This window comes from Leopardus geoffroyi, chromosome D2 (assembly GCF_018350155.1).
Source record: "Leopardus geoffroyi isolate Oge1 chromosome D2, O.geoffroyi_Oge1_pat1.0, whole genome shotgun sequence".
In the NCBI taxonomy this organism is placed as follows: domain Eukaryota; kingdom Metazoa; phylum Chordata; class Mammalia; order Carnivora; family Felidae; genus Leopardus; species Leopardus geoffroyi.
In genome coordinates this window covers 45,748,834-45,762,792 of record NC_059334.1, presented here as the reverse complement: position 1 = coordinate 45,762,792, position 13,959 = coordinate 45,748,834, and the positions used below count along the sequence as shown (strand labels likewise).

Below are 13,959 nucleotides of genomic sequence, written 5' to 3'. Positions count from 1 at the left end.
CATTCCTTTTTATTCTTCTCAACTAATTTGTAAATCAATTTATCAACTTCTATAAGCCATCCCTCAGGGACTTTGGTTAATACTGAATCAACTCTGCATATCAGATCTTTTCAAACAGCAGGAATATGGTATAATGTTTCATGGATTCTTATCTCCCTTTTATTTCCTTTATGGTTTATAAATCATTTCCTTTGAATACATAAACGTTTCTGGCTTTATCTGTAAGCATGATTATTTTTACTATATTTAGAACTATATATTATTGTTATGTAGTAGTATATTACTACATTTAAATTTTTTAAGTTCATGTTACATTTAATTAGTTTATGTTATATGTAATTCATATATTACCAATATATTTTTGGTTGGTTTCCTAAGATTATTTTTCTGTGTATTCATTCCAGCCATTTAAAATAGCGACATTTTGGGGCGCCTGGGTGGCGCAGTCGGTTAAGCGTCCGACTTCAGCCAGGTCACGATCTCGCGGTCCGTGAGTTCGAGCCCCGCGTCGGGCTCTGGGCTGATGGCTCAGAGCCTGGAGCCTGTTTCCGATTCTGTGTCTCCCTCTCTCTCTGCCCCTCCCCCATTCATGCTCTGTCTCTCTCTGTCCCAAAAATGAATAAACGTTGAAAAAAAAAAATTTAAAATAGCGACATTTTAATTTGTTCAAGACTTTCTGTTTCCCAAATACGCCATGCGATTTTATGCACAGCACCATTTTCGTGGTGAACATATCTCGTATTTACAGATGCAGGTTAAATATTTTCCCTCTGAAGCCTTCTTGGATCTTCCATTGCAGCAACACGTCTGTGTCTGCCTAGAACTCTCCTTCCATTAAGGAAAGGCTTCTTTCATCCTATGTGGTTCTAGCTCTCTCAAACCCAGTGTCCCACCCACCCCTGGTTACCGGGGGAGATTCAGAGTCCTTCCATGAAATTTGCTATGTGGATACTCACAAAAAGAAAGTCTCTCATTCTGTATTTTTTTTTTAACATTTATTTTTGAGAGACAGCGAGACATAGCATGAGTGGGGGAGGGGCAGAGGGGAAGTGAGAACACAGAATCCAAAGCAGGCTCCAGGCTCTGAGCTGTCAGCACAGAGCCTAATGTGGGGCTCCAACTTGCAGATCAGGAGACATGACGTGAGCAGAAGTCAGAAGCTTAACCGACTGAGCCATCCAGGCGCTCCTCTCATTCTGTAAAGAAGAAAGTTTGGGGCTTCCTACAGCCATCTTTTCTCCATGTGGATAGGTAGGAAAGACAGAAGGGGCACCTGGGTGGCTCAGTCAGTTAAGTGGTCAACTCTTGATTTCAGCTCAGGTCATGATCTCAGTTTGTGAGTTTGAGCCCCATATCAGGCTCTGAGCTGACAGTGTGGAGCCTGTTTGGGATTCTCTCTCTGCCCTCCTCGTCTCCCTCTCTCTCTCAAAATACATAAATAAACTTCAAAGTAAAAAAAGATAGGAAGGAAGAGACAAAAGAAGGGGAAGATGATAGGAGGGAAAAGACAGGAAAGGGAAAAGGAAATATGGGATGGGAGAGCAGGAGAGAACAGGGCAAGGAAAGAAACAATGGGAAAAACTGAAGGGAAGGAAAAGAAAGAATTAGTGGGTTGGGGCAACCAGATCACAAAATTTAAGCCAATGGATGCAACTGTGCTTTAAGCCAGTTATGTGAGCCAGTAAATCTTCCCCTTGTTTTTGCTCAAGCTAGTGTGAGTTGGGTTTTTATCATTTGCAACCAAGAGTCCAAATAAACCCATCCTTCTATGACTTCTTTTGCCTTTTCCACACTGATAAACTTTTGTTTAAATATTTCTTTTTTTTTTTTTTAATTTTTTGTTTTTCAACGTTTATTTATTTTTTTGGGGACAGAGAGAGACAGAGCATGAACGGGGGAGGGGCAGAGAGAGAGGGAGACACAGAATCAGAAACAGGCTCCAGGCTCTGAGCCATCAGCCCAGAGCCTGACGCGGGGCTCGAACTCACGGACCGCGAGATCGTGACCTGGCTGAAGTCGGACGCTTAACCGACTGCGCCACCCAGGCGCCCCAAATATTTCTTTTTTTTTTAGTTTTTTAATTTTTATTTTTGAGAGAGAGACAGAGCATGAGCAGGGGAGGGGCAGAGAGAGAGGGAGACACAGAATCCAAAGCAGGCTCCAGGCTTCAAGCTGTCAACACAGAGCCTGACACAGGGCTCGAACTCATGGACCGCGAGATCATGACCTGAGCTGAAGTTGATCGCTTAACCAACGGAGCCACCCAGGCACCCCCTGTTTAAATATTTCTTCACCAGCTTGCCTATGAACTCACTAAAAGCAGGCCTTCTTATTTGTCTTTAAATTCCCAGTGCCTTGACCACAGTGAATTCTCAGTAAAAGTCTGCAGGGTGAATCACGTGTCCAATTTTGTTACACCTCTTCAAGATCAGAAACCCCACCCCTTAAAATATACCGCAAGATATAAAAGGAGATTTAGCACAGATGTCACTAGTGTGGAGAAAGGTGAGTGCTTCTAACAGCTGTTGGAGAAGCTGTCGGTTAATACCAAGTACGAATGGTTCTCGAAGACGGGAGAACTGTCCCTCTCAGCTGGACTGTCCAAAGATGAAAAATTAGATTTGCCTAAAATGTCTACAATGGGGTTGCCAGATACAGATGCTAGATTGGCTGCCATTCTTAGGATACCCAAGTGAATGTTATAAACATTTATGGAGTAGGTTAAATACAACTACTTGTACATCTCAGGTAAGGAATATACCTGGGAGCTGTGGCTCCCCTGATCCCAATTAAATAGATGATAATTTCCTCAGGACATAAGGAAGTCATTTTCAGCTTAAATAAGGGTTCATGGAAATATGTGTTAACCCATGAACTATGTACCAAACTCTGTGAAGGCAGATTAGTGTGACCTGCTGTTCTTGGTGTCACTTGAAATGGCTTAAAGACTTCTTCCCAACAAGGTGTGAAGAGCCATCTACTCCAGGGAGCTATGCTTTGGTTGATAAAAGGATTAGGCCGCATCTTGAGGACAAAGTGGGGAAGGGCAAGTTTAAGAGAATAGTGCTCTCGGTGGGCTTACACTGACTGGGTGCATTTTATATCAGAACTCCGGCTTGGCTTCTACTGTGGTTATCACTGAAAGAGCATGGCTTAGAAGACATCAGCTCTGGGCTTGAGACTCATCCCCCATCACATGAATTATCCGGGAGAGCCAACTGTTTTGTTGTTTGAATTCCACTATCTCCAGGTACACACGGGGACAACTCCTTTTGTACCCAGCTTACTGGGTGCTGGATAAAACCTTAGCAATCATTTCATTTAATCCCTTTACTTCCCCAGGAATTAACTCACCAAGTAAAGTACCTGTTCCTCCCCTGCCCCCCTCCCCCTTTTTTTTTGGTCAAGGCTCCCTCCAAGGATTTGTTGAAAACTACTGACCTCCTCCACAGAAAGATGTGCTTCTGTATGTGTGCACTCTCTTACACACATTTTTCCATTTTATTTCTGGGAGGATCACAAAAGCCCTGAGGTTCATTTTTAGAAAAGCCAAATTAAAAAAAAAAAATCTAACAAACCCTGAATTAGAGAAAACAATTTCAATGAACCAAAAGAATTTTTAAAAGTACATGCACGGAAAAACAAACTGGTTCATTTAATTATGAATTTAGTTATTTTCCAGCAGTATTATCGCTCTACTAACCCTCAGCATACTGCAAACGTCCGGGTCGAGCACCATCTCCTCATCAGTGACGACCACTTGACACGAGCTCCTTCTACAACCGTGAGAGCACAAATGGGTGTTTGTTACTATGTCAGTTCAGTAAGGTGATCGGATCCTAGAGATGAACTAGCAACGCGGCTCTCTTCCGCCGTTTATAAAACGAGTTGAAGCAGGATCTTGTTGCCTTCATTTTCAAATGCTTCTTCTCAGACATGCTTGTCTTGAACTTGTCTAGACACAGGCTTAGGCAAACTAACCCATTATCATGTGTGGTTATAACCAAGGAAATCATTTCACATCGACAGTTTATTCAAGCAGGACTAAGGGAAAGCACGGAGAGTCTGTAAGCATGGCAGAAAAGCAACTCCCGAGGAAATGGCTTTCATCTGTGTCCTGTGGCCTTAGTATAGCTCTCGAATGGTGCAGGGACCCGTAGAGCGAACCTTTAATTCCCAGGACACTGCTGCATGTTGCCCTTATTACTAGAGCCCTCCTCTAGAAGCAGGAAAGGAAAAGGCCAAAAAACAGAAAACCTTGCAGAATTCTCTTTGAAAAAAACTCTCAATTTATATATTGAACACAATTCTCTTTATTAAATTTTTTTTTTTTTTTTTCAAAACCCAAGGAAAAGCCCTTGCCAGACATTCATTTCAAGACACAAATCATTCCAGCGGTCCTCCTTGAAGTACTTGCGATTTCCTCACGTGGCCTCAGAGAAGGGCACTGGGCACGGGCTTTGTGCCGTCCGGATAGACATCCAGGAGGGAGAACTCTTGCTGCAAGGGGAAGCTGTTTTCATCCAGCACAAAGAGGCTCTGCAGCTTCACCGCACAAGGCGCCCCTCCGCCTGCCAGCAGCGCGTGGAACAGGTCCGCGGCGACCATGCCGTACGTGACCTCTGACGAAGGGGCTGCGGAACGAGGAAACGCGCACAGCCTCAGCATCCCTTCCGGGCGACGGAAACGCACAGGGCTAAGGGTTCACTGTTCCCCTTGGTTTCTCAAGCCCCGAACCCACTTTACAGTTAGTTCTCTTTCTACCCCTTCTCCTTCTAGTCACGGGCGCTGAGGATACTCTAGAATTGATGACCCACAGTTCCTGCCGCTCACGGACAGATTGTTCAGACTGACGGCACTTCCTACTCGGCACAGCTAAGGGCTTCTTAAAACAACAGAGGAAAGAGCGGACATTAACATCTTCTTAAGTCAAGTCTGAGACAAAAAGAGTGTGTCCGGGTCAGAAAAGAACTCTTATTTATCCAGTCTACAGCCCTTATCATAGGTATAAATTTATATAACAGAACCCTGAAGCAGCTACGCAATGAGCATCAAATCTTCATAACACAAAAATACTGAAATTATAGATACAGCTATGTCACTCTATGTTTGCACTTGTCCTATAGGCTTCCTTTTATTTTTTTAGGACACCAAATCCAGTTATTGAGCGGGGTGCCTCCATACTAGACTGACCAGGCACACGTCAAGCTACACTCGCTCCCTGACCAACACCACCAGCCTTTCTTGGATCGGGTCTATAGACTCCTGGGCAGCCAATCACAAACTTTTGGAAGTGACAGAATTCTCTTAACGATACTTTTCTTTCTTTCTTTCTTCCTTTCTTTCTTTCTTTCTTTCTTTCTTTTTTTGTTTTTTGTTTGTTTTGTATTTTCACTTGGATAAGCTTAAAAGAAGTCAAGATTAGGGATCATTTGAATGGTCTGATGACCACTTTAGAACTGGTACCCACATGTTCCCTTAGGGTTACAATTTAATTAATGCCAGGAAGGACAACTTTGACTCTGTGGACAAAACAGACATATATTTGATCTGAGGATGATGGTGCTTCTGTGAGAAACGAAGACTAACTGGTATTGTGCCTAAAATGAAGGGACAAGACTGAAAATACAACAAACAACCTTGAGAGAAGGCCTGAGAGAGCCAAAAGAATGCAAGTTAATAAAGACAGTGACTAAAAAAAGAACAGAGAGCCTTCCAGTTAGGATGTGAAAAGCTGGAAAGAACATGGCTCCAACCTTAACAATTATTAGGAAAACTGAAGAAACTACAAAATCACAATTTATTGAGCCGCTAAGAAGGCAGAGGCAGTGAGACAGCCACACCCATCGAAGTGAGCGGGGACAGAACAGGAGTACAGGGGAGCTACAATTTTAACGACTTGCTAACAGCCAAGTGTAGGCCAGTGCACAGGCGAGGGGAGTCCGTACCCTCAACTGTGCTTCTCGTCCCTACCAGGTGCCCACAAGCCTGGACTGAGGGCAGGACAGAGAGAAAGCTTCCAACCTGGTGAGGCCAGAGAAGGGGAGAAGTGGCCACAAGGAAAACACAAACCACCCCCCACCCAGGACCCCTCTGCCCTCCTTTAAGGAACAAGAACCTTAAAGTGCTCCAGCAGGGACTGGCAAATCCTACTGCTCCAGTGCTGAAGATGGGAGAGGGGCGGGGAAGGTGAAAGAAAAATCCCCCCATTCCTGGGGGAGGAGCAGGAAACCGCCCAGGATCAAGACCATCAGGGGTGCCCTACTGCGGGGAGAGGGACAGGTCTTATCTTCCAACTGACGTCCCCTTTGTTTCCTTTTTACGTGGATAGAAAAAAGACCTTAATTTACAGCATAGTGTTCTTTCTGCTCCAGTATACTGTGGACACCCCTGAAATGAATGGTCTCACCAGCAGCAGCCCCTGGACGGCGTGTTGATACCTTACCGACAACTCTGCTGAGCCAGTCAGGAGAAATGTTGAGTAGCATCTTCTCAATCAGCTCTGATCCTACATGGACGCACACCTTATGTACTCCATCAGTGATGGTCATTAAAGCTGGCCTACAAAAGAGCAAATAACACACAACCCTCAACAAGGTTTGCAAATTAAAGAAATGCTTAAATACAAGGTCATTTTAAAGAGCACTGGGTTTTTATTCAGAGTCCATTTTAATTATTAAAATGACTCTAGGATGCTCTGAGACATCCTAGGAATAAGAGAAGGGCTTTTTGTTTTTTTAAGTTTCAAACAATAAATGGATAAATTTGATTTATTCCAGATTCATTTTAAGATTTCAGATACTAATATAAGAAAACATATTTTTACACCATTGTGTAAATTATTTTTAGAAATAAAGATAATCACACATTTCAAAAATCACAATTTCAAGTCATTTTTCCCAACTGGGCTCTTTCCTGTCAGAACCAAACTATTAACCAAACTGTTCTGCATGTCACTAAACAGGGAACAAGATAAATCATTTCCAGTGTGTCCTACAGCAGAATACTATGTGGGTGTTAAAAAGAATGAGGAAGGGTTATAAGTGCTATTAGGGAAGGAATGCCAGTCCTTAGATGGACTCTAAGGAACCAACGACATGAATAAAACAAAGTGAATATTATTCTATCTATGCATTTTTTTATTTATTTGAGAGAGAGAACATGAAGGTAGGAGTAGGGGAGTTGTCGTGGTGGGGGGAGGGAGGGAGGGAGGGAGGGAGGGAGAGAGAGAGAGAGAGAGAGAGAGAGAATCCCAAGCAGGATCCATGCTCAGCCTGGAGCCCAATGGAGGACTTGATCTCATGACCCTGAGATCATGACCTGAGCTGAAATCAAGAGTTGGATGCTCAGCCAACTGAGCCACCCAGATGCCCCATCTATGTATTTTTATTTTTTTTTTAATTTTTTAAAAATGTTTATTTAGGGGCGCCTGGGTGGCGCAGTCGGTTAAGCGTCCGACTTCAGCCAGGTCACGATCTCGCGGTCCGTGAGTTCGAGCCCCGCGTCGGGCTCTGGGCTGACGGCTCAGAGCCTGGAGCCTGTTTCCGATTCTGTGTCTCCCTCTCTCTCTGCCCCTCCCCCGTTCATGCTCTGTCTCTCTCTGTCCCAAAAATAAATAAACATTGAAAAAAAATAAAAAATAAAAAAAATAAAAATAAAAATGTTTATTTATTTTTGAGACAGAGAGAGACAGAGCATGAACGGGGGAGGGGCAGAGAGAGAGGGAGACACAGAATCTGAAACGGGCTCCAGGCTCTGAGCTGTCAGCACAGAGCCCGACGCGGGGCTCGAACTCACAGACCGTGAGATCATGACCTGAGCCGAAGTCAGACGCTTAACCGACTGAGCCACCCAGGCACCCCTGTATTTTTAAAGAAAGGACCAAAACCCATAAAATACCTAGGAATAAACCTAACCAAAGAGGTGAAAAATCTATACGCTGAAAACTACAGAAATTTTGTAAAATTGAAAAAGACAAAAAAAATGGAAATACATTCCATGCTCATGGATTGGAAGAACAAATATTGTTAAAATGTCAATACTACCCAGAACAATCTACATATTCAATACAATTCCTATCAAAATAATATCAGCATTCTTCACAGAGCTAGAACAAACAATCCTAAAATGTGTATGGAACCAGAAAAGACCCTGAATAGCCAAAGCAATCCTGAAAAAGAAAACCAAAGCTGGAGGCATCACAATCCTGAACTTCAAGATGTATTACAAAGCTGTAATCACCAAGACAGCATGGTACTGGCATAAAAACAGACACTTAGATCAATGGAACAGAATAGAGAACCCAGAAATGGACCCACAAACATATGGCCAACTAATCTTTGACAAAGCAGGGAAGAATATCCAATGGAATACAGTCTCTTCAGCAAAAGGTGTTGGGAAAACTGGACGGCGACATGCAAAAAATGAACCTGGACCACTTTCTTACACCATACACAAAAATAAACTCAAAATGGATGAAAGATCTAAACCTAACACAGGAAGCCATCAAAATCCTAGAGTTTTGAGAAAGCAAGCAAAAACCTCTTTGACCTCAGCTGTAGTAACTTCTTACTAAACACGTCTCCAGAAGCAAGGGAAACAAAAGCAAAACTGAATTCTGGAACCTTGTCAAGATAAAAAGCTTCTGCAGAGCGAAGGAAACAATCAGCAAAACTAAAAGGCAACCGACGGAATGGGAGAAGATATTTGCAAATGACATATCAGATAAAGGGCTAGTATCCAAAATCTATACAGAACTTATCAAACTCAACACCCAAAAAACAAATAATCCAGTGAAGAAATGGACAAAAGGCATGAATAGACACTTTTCCAAAGCAGACATCCAGATGGCTCACAGACCCGTGAAAAACTGCTCAATATCACTCATCATCACAGAAATGAAAATTAAAACCACCATGAGATACCACCTCACACCAGTCAGAATGGCTAAAATTAACAACTCGGGCAACAACAGACGTTGGCAAGCATGCAGAGAAAGAGGATATCTTTTGCACTGCTGGTGGGAATGCAAGCTTGTGCAGTCACTCTGGAAAACAGTATGGAGGTTCCTCAAAAAGTTACAAATAGAACTACCCTATGACTCAGCAATTGAACTACTAGGTATTTATCTAAGGGATACAGGGATGCTGTTTTGAAGGGGCACATGCACCCCAATGTTTATAGCAGCACTATCGACAATAGCCAAAGTATGCAAAGAGCCCAAATTTCCATCGATGGACGAATGGATAAAGAAGATGTGGTATCTGTATACAATGGAATATTATTCAGCGATCAAAAAGAATGAAATCTTGCCATTTGCAACAGCGTGGATGGAACTAGAGGGTATTGTGCTAAGCGAAATTAGTCAGAGAAAGGCAAATATTATATGACTTCACTTATATGTGGAATATAAGTTACAAAACAGACGAACATAAGGGAAGGGAAGCAAAAATAATATAAAAACAAGGAGGGGAGGAAACATAAGAGACTTAAATACAGAGAACAAACTGAGGGTTGCTGGAGTGGTTGTGGGGAGGGGATGGGCTAAATGGGTAAGGGGCATTAAAGGGGAACACCTGTTGGGATGAGCACTGGGTGTTATACATAGGGGATGAATCACTGGAATCTACTCCTGAAATCATTATTGCACTATCTGCTAACTAACCTAGATAGAAAAAAAAAAAAAAAAAGTGCTCATGTCCTTTAATAGAACGTTTCCTACAAGTACCCATAGGAAAATGGCAAAGGCCATGAGGACACAGAAAAAAAAAAAGCTTTGCAGGAAAGCAAAAGCAATAGCTCTTAAACCACCAACAATAAAAGTTCAACCTTACTTCTAACTTGTAATGAGAGAAATACAGTTAAAGGGCCACTGAGGTTCCATTTGCAACTACTAGACGGTCGAGGAGCATGATTCTTGTTGGCAAGGTTGTGGGGCGATGGGTACTCTCATACATTGTGCAGGAAGTATGGAATTGATCCAGTGTCGATGGAAGGCACTCTACCAGTATCTGCCAGCCCAGAAATTATCCTGCAGCCATACAATCACTCATAGGAGGGGCATTTGTCTCAGGACGTGCACTGCAATACTGTTAGCAGTTGCGTTACATTTGGACACATCACTGTCTACCCACAAGGCACCAATTAAATATATGCCGATCTATTCAGGTATGGAATATGAGGCAGCCAACTAAAAGTGTGAGGAAGCTCCCTAACTGCTGACATGCACTGATTTCCAAAGTGAAAATGATAAGATGGGGAGAGAGTGCTGTGTGTCGCAGGGGAGTGAAATCTGGGCAGGGACGCGCACAGCCTGTGTCTGGACGGAGGCCCAGGACACAGTGGGTGGGGGGAGGGAGGGAGGGGATACTGTCACAGTAAGGCTTTTGTATCTTTTAAACATTTCTATGTTGGTATTAGGAATGTCTTACACATTAAATTTTACATATTAAAAACAATTTTTAAAAATTAAAAAAAAAAAGAAAGGGATATACATGTGCTGGTGTTAGCAGAATAAATTACTAGACGAATATACAAAAAACTTTGACAAGCATGGAATCAGCACTGGTGGTGGACGGGGTGGGTGGGGAGGAACTTTCTGCTTTGTATCTTCCTCTACTGTTCGCATTTTTACCATGGCTATATTACCTCTTTTAAAAATAAATTGTAGGGGCACCTGGGTGGCTCAGTCGGTTAAGCGTCCGACTTCAGCTCAGGTCACGATCTCGCGGTCCGTGAGTTCGAGCCCCACGTCGGGCTCTGGGCTGATGGCTCAGAGCCTGGGGCCTGCTTCTGATTCTGTGTCTCCCTCTCTCTCTGCCCCTCCCCCGTTCATACTCTGTCTCTCTCTGTCTCAAAAATAAATAAACATTAAAAATAAATTGTAAAAAATAAATTGAGAACAGGTTTTAGAAACAGACTCATTAATATAGAGGAATTTAACATAACAGCTAAACCACACTCCTGATTTTCCCCCTTTACCCACGTGATGATTCTAGGTCTTCCCTCTTTTTCACTCTACTCTTTCCCCCATGCTGTCTTTCCTCCTTCATTCTTTATTTCAGCAAATACACACCCAACATCTACTATGTGCCAAGCACCATGCTAAGCACTGGGTGCTTGCTAGGAAACAAGACAAATCTGGCTCCCTCACATGAGGAGTGTAAGAGTTTAGAGGGGCGAAAAGACAGTAAGAATTTTGACAGTGATGCCAAGATGATTCAACAGGGAGAGAATAGTCTCTGCAACAAATCATGCCGGGACAACCGGATATCCACATGTGAAAAAATGAAGTTGGACCCCTTCCTTATAATCCTTACAACTCAAAATACACTATGGACCTATATGTAAGAGTCAAAACCATAAAATTCTTACAAGTATAGGAGTAAATCTCCATGATCTCAGCTTAAGAATGATAGCTTTCTTAGCTATGATACCATTTAAAAGCACAAGCAACAAAAAGAAAAACACATAATAAAAAAATGTTGGCAAGGATGTGCAGAACTTCATATACTCTTGGTGAGAATGTAAAACTGGGCAACACCTTTGGAAAACAGTTTGGAAGTTCCTCAAAAAGTTAAACATAGAGTTACCATACAACCCAACAATTCTAAAACGTACATTCACATGAAAATGTGTACACAAATGTTCACAACAGTACTATTTATAGCAGCCAAAGGTGGGGAGCAGTCCAAACGTTGAGTTGGGGGGGGTGCCTGCTAATGGAAGTGGGGCTACTGGGGGCAGGGACGATGAAAATGTCATAAAATTGGCCATGGTGACAGCCGCATAACTCCGTGAATACACTAAAACCATGGATTGTATATCTTGGATGAGTTCATTTGATGCTACGTGAGTTCTATCCAATAAAGACAATTTTTAGAAAAGACAGAACACAACTAGACAAGTACAAATTGCAATGTGCACACACCTGGTGCTGTAGCAGAAAGTAGAGGGATTAGGAAGGCCTCCTGATGAAGTACCATTTGAACAGAGATGTGAGGGAGCCAGACTGGTGGAATCAGGCAGAGGGAAGAACACGCAAGAAAGCCCACGGAGAAGAAGAACGAGTGTCCAAGAACTGCCCGAAGGCTGGGGTGGCTGGAACACAGTGAGCAGGGGGAGGCGTGGCAGCAGACAAGGTTGCGGGCGCGACACGGGCACAACAGTGTAAGGGGAAACTCCTGGAAGGTGTTTAAGTGAGGCAGCGATCACCCAGTCAGCTGCATAGAGAATGGGCTGGAGCGGGCAAAGGCAGAAGGAGACCAACTGAGAGACGATGCTGCTCTGACAGTTTGAGCAAGACATAGCAGCAGCTTGGACCAGGCCCACGTGCTGCTGGACCAGAACGCACTGACTTCCCTTTCTGGTTTCACAATCACTGGGGTTTCAGCAAGGCCAGGTGAAAAGGATGCCACGTGCTCTGCAATGTGTGGGATCCCCTCTACAATTGGAAAGTGTCCTGCCTGAAATGTCAATAGTGCCCCTGAGTCTGAGGAACAGGACTAAGATGCCAGCAGTGGAGACGGAAAAAAGCAAGTGAATTTGTGATACAGTTTTGGATGAAAATTTGTAGGACTTGCCAGTAGATCAGACATGAGAGGTAAGGAAAAAGAAATGATTTAAAGGTTATGTGCAGGTTTCTACGTTACGGGGGTAGACGGTGATGCCATTCACTGGGAAGTATAAAAATGGGAAGAATCCAGTTTGATACAGATGGGAAAAAATAAGAGAGTCAATCTCAGGCATTTTTAATGTGGGATACCTGACAAATATTCAAGTAGGGAATTCAGCATCTCAATACTTGAGCTTGGAGAAGAAAACCAGGGTAAAGATGCAAATGAAAGTCACCAGCACATAGAGAATCCTTTGAAGGCAAGTATGAGACTCAAACCATGGTACCTAATGTTTCCACTGGAAAAGCAGCTCCAAGTTGCAAGTAACCAACATAAAATGTGATTGATCCACTCACAGTATGGGACTGTCCTGCCATAGGAATGTTCATTAAGTATTTCATAAAAGACTTTTAAGTACAAGAAGTATGCTTGTATCAATCAATATAACCTCCACAGCACTAAGTATCAGGTGAACATACGTAGACACCTAATAACTGCCTAATTTACGGAGTCCTTGAAAAATAATCAGAGCTTTTTCTTCTTCAGTTTGCTGACTGAGTTATGTAGAGTCCTAAGTGATGACTTATGCGATGTTTTCTGAATCACGTATGTGATAATTTGAAAGAACCTGTCATTTAATATCTCAAAGTTTTCTTTTAATCTGGATCCTAAACCTAAGAACAATTTAAAGACTTTTAAATAAATTTTTTAAAAAACCCAACTCTTACTTTGTCTATCAACATTCGAGTAACACAAAGAATTAGCACTACCTCTTCAATGCAGTATCGTTTAGGATTAGACCTTATGTACCTCATACTAGATTATACCATAATCGGGCGATATTGATCTGTGAGGTCCTTCTCTTGAACAGTTATTCTTTAGACTGAATATTCAAAGTCTCTCTTCTCTTTAAGGGATATTTATTGGGTAATGTTTTTGTCCAATAAACAATATATTGATTAGGAACATTAAGAATGGCATAAAATAACACATATACTCTGTAAGGAGCCTTAACTGTTGCTAAGAAATCAATTTTAATTAATTATGTTTCTTATATACCATGCATCTTAATTTAATTTTCTTTCCCATACAAGCAACCTTCAGAGTAAGAGCAAAATGTACTTACTTATTTATAAGGTTTATAGATTAAGCTTCTGAAAATGTTCTTAATGTATACCATGATAACATGCTGAATACATGTGCATTTAGTTTTTAGATACTGCAGTGGTTAGAAATAGAAAAGAGCATAAGACACTGATGGCTATTCTGTAAAGCCATATAATTTACAAGATAAAAAGAAAAATATTATCCATGACTCTGAACATTTATTATTTGAAAAATGTGT

The 13,959-nt window shown here is 42.2% G+C and overlaps 1 protein-coding gene across 6 annotated transcripts in view; it reads right to left on the bottom strand.

Annotated features, from left to right (window-relative positions):
• Positions 1-3,633: 3,633 nt before the first annotated feature.
• The window catches only part of SHLD2 (shieldin complex subunit 2), an 83,862-nt gene continuing 73,536 nt past the window's right edge, over positions 3,634-13,959 (bottom strand). For all 6 annotated transcript variants that reach the window (XM_045437925.1, XM_045437926.1, XM_045437928.1 and 3 more), the window contains 2 exons: positions 6,446-6,561; positions 3,634-4,634 (listed from right to left, as the gene is read on the bottom strand). In XM_045437925.1, the coding sequence (XP_045293881.1) occupies positions 4,435-4,634; positions 6,446-6,561 (316 nt within the window). In that variant the 3' untranslated portion in view covers positions 3,634-4,434. The remainder of the gene's footprint in view (positions 4,635-6,445; positions 6,562-13,959) is intronic.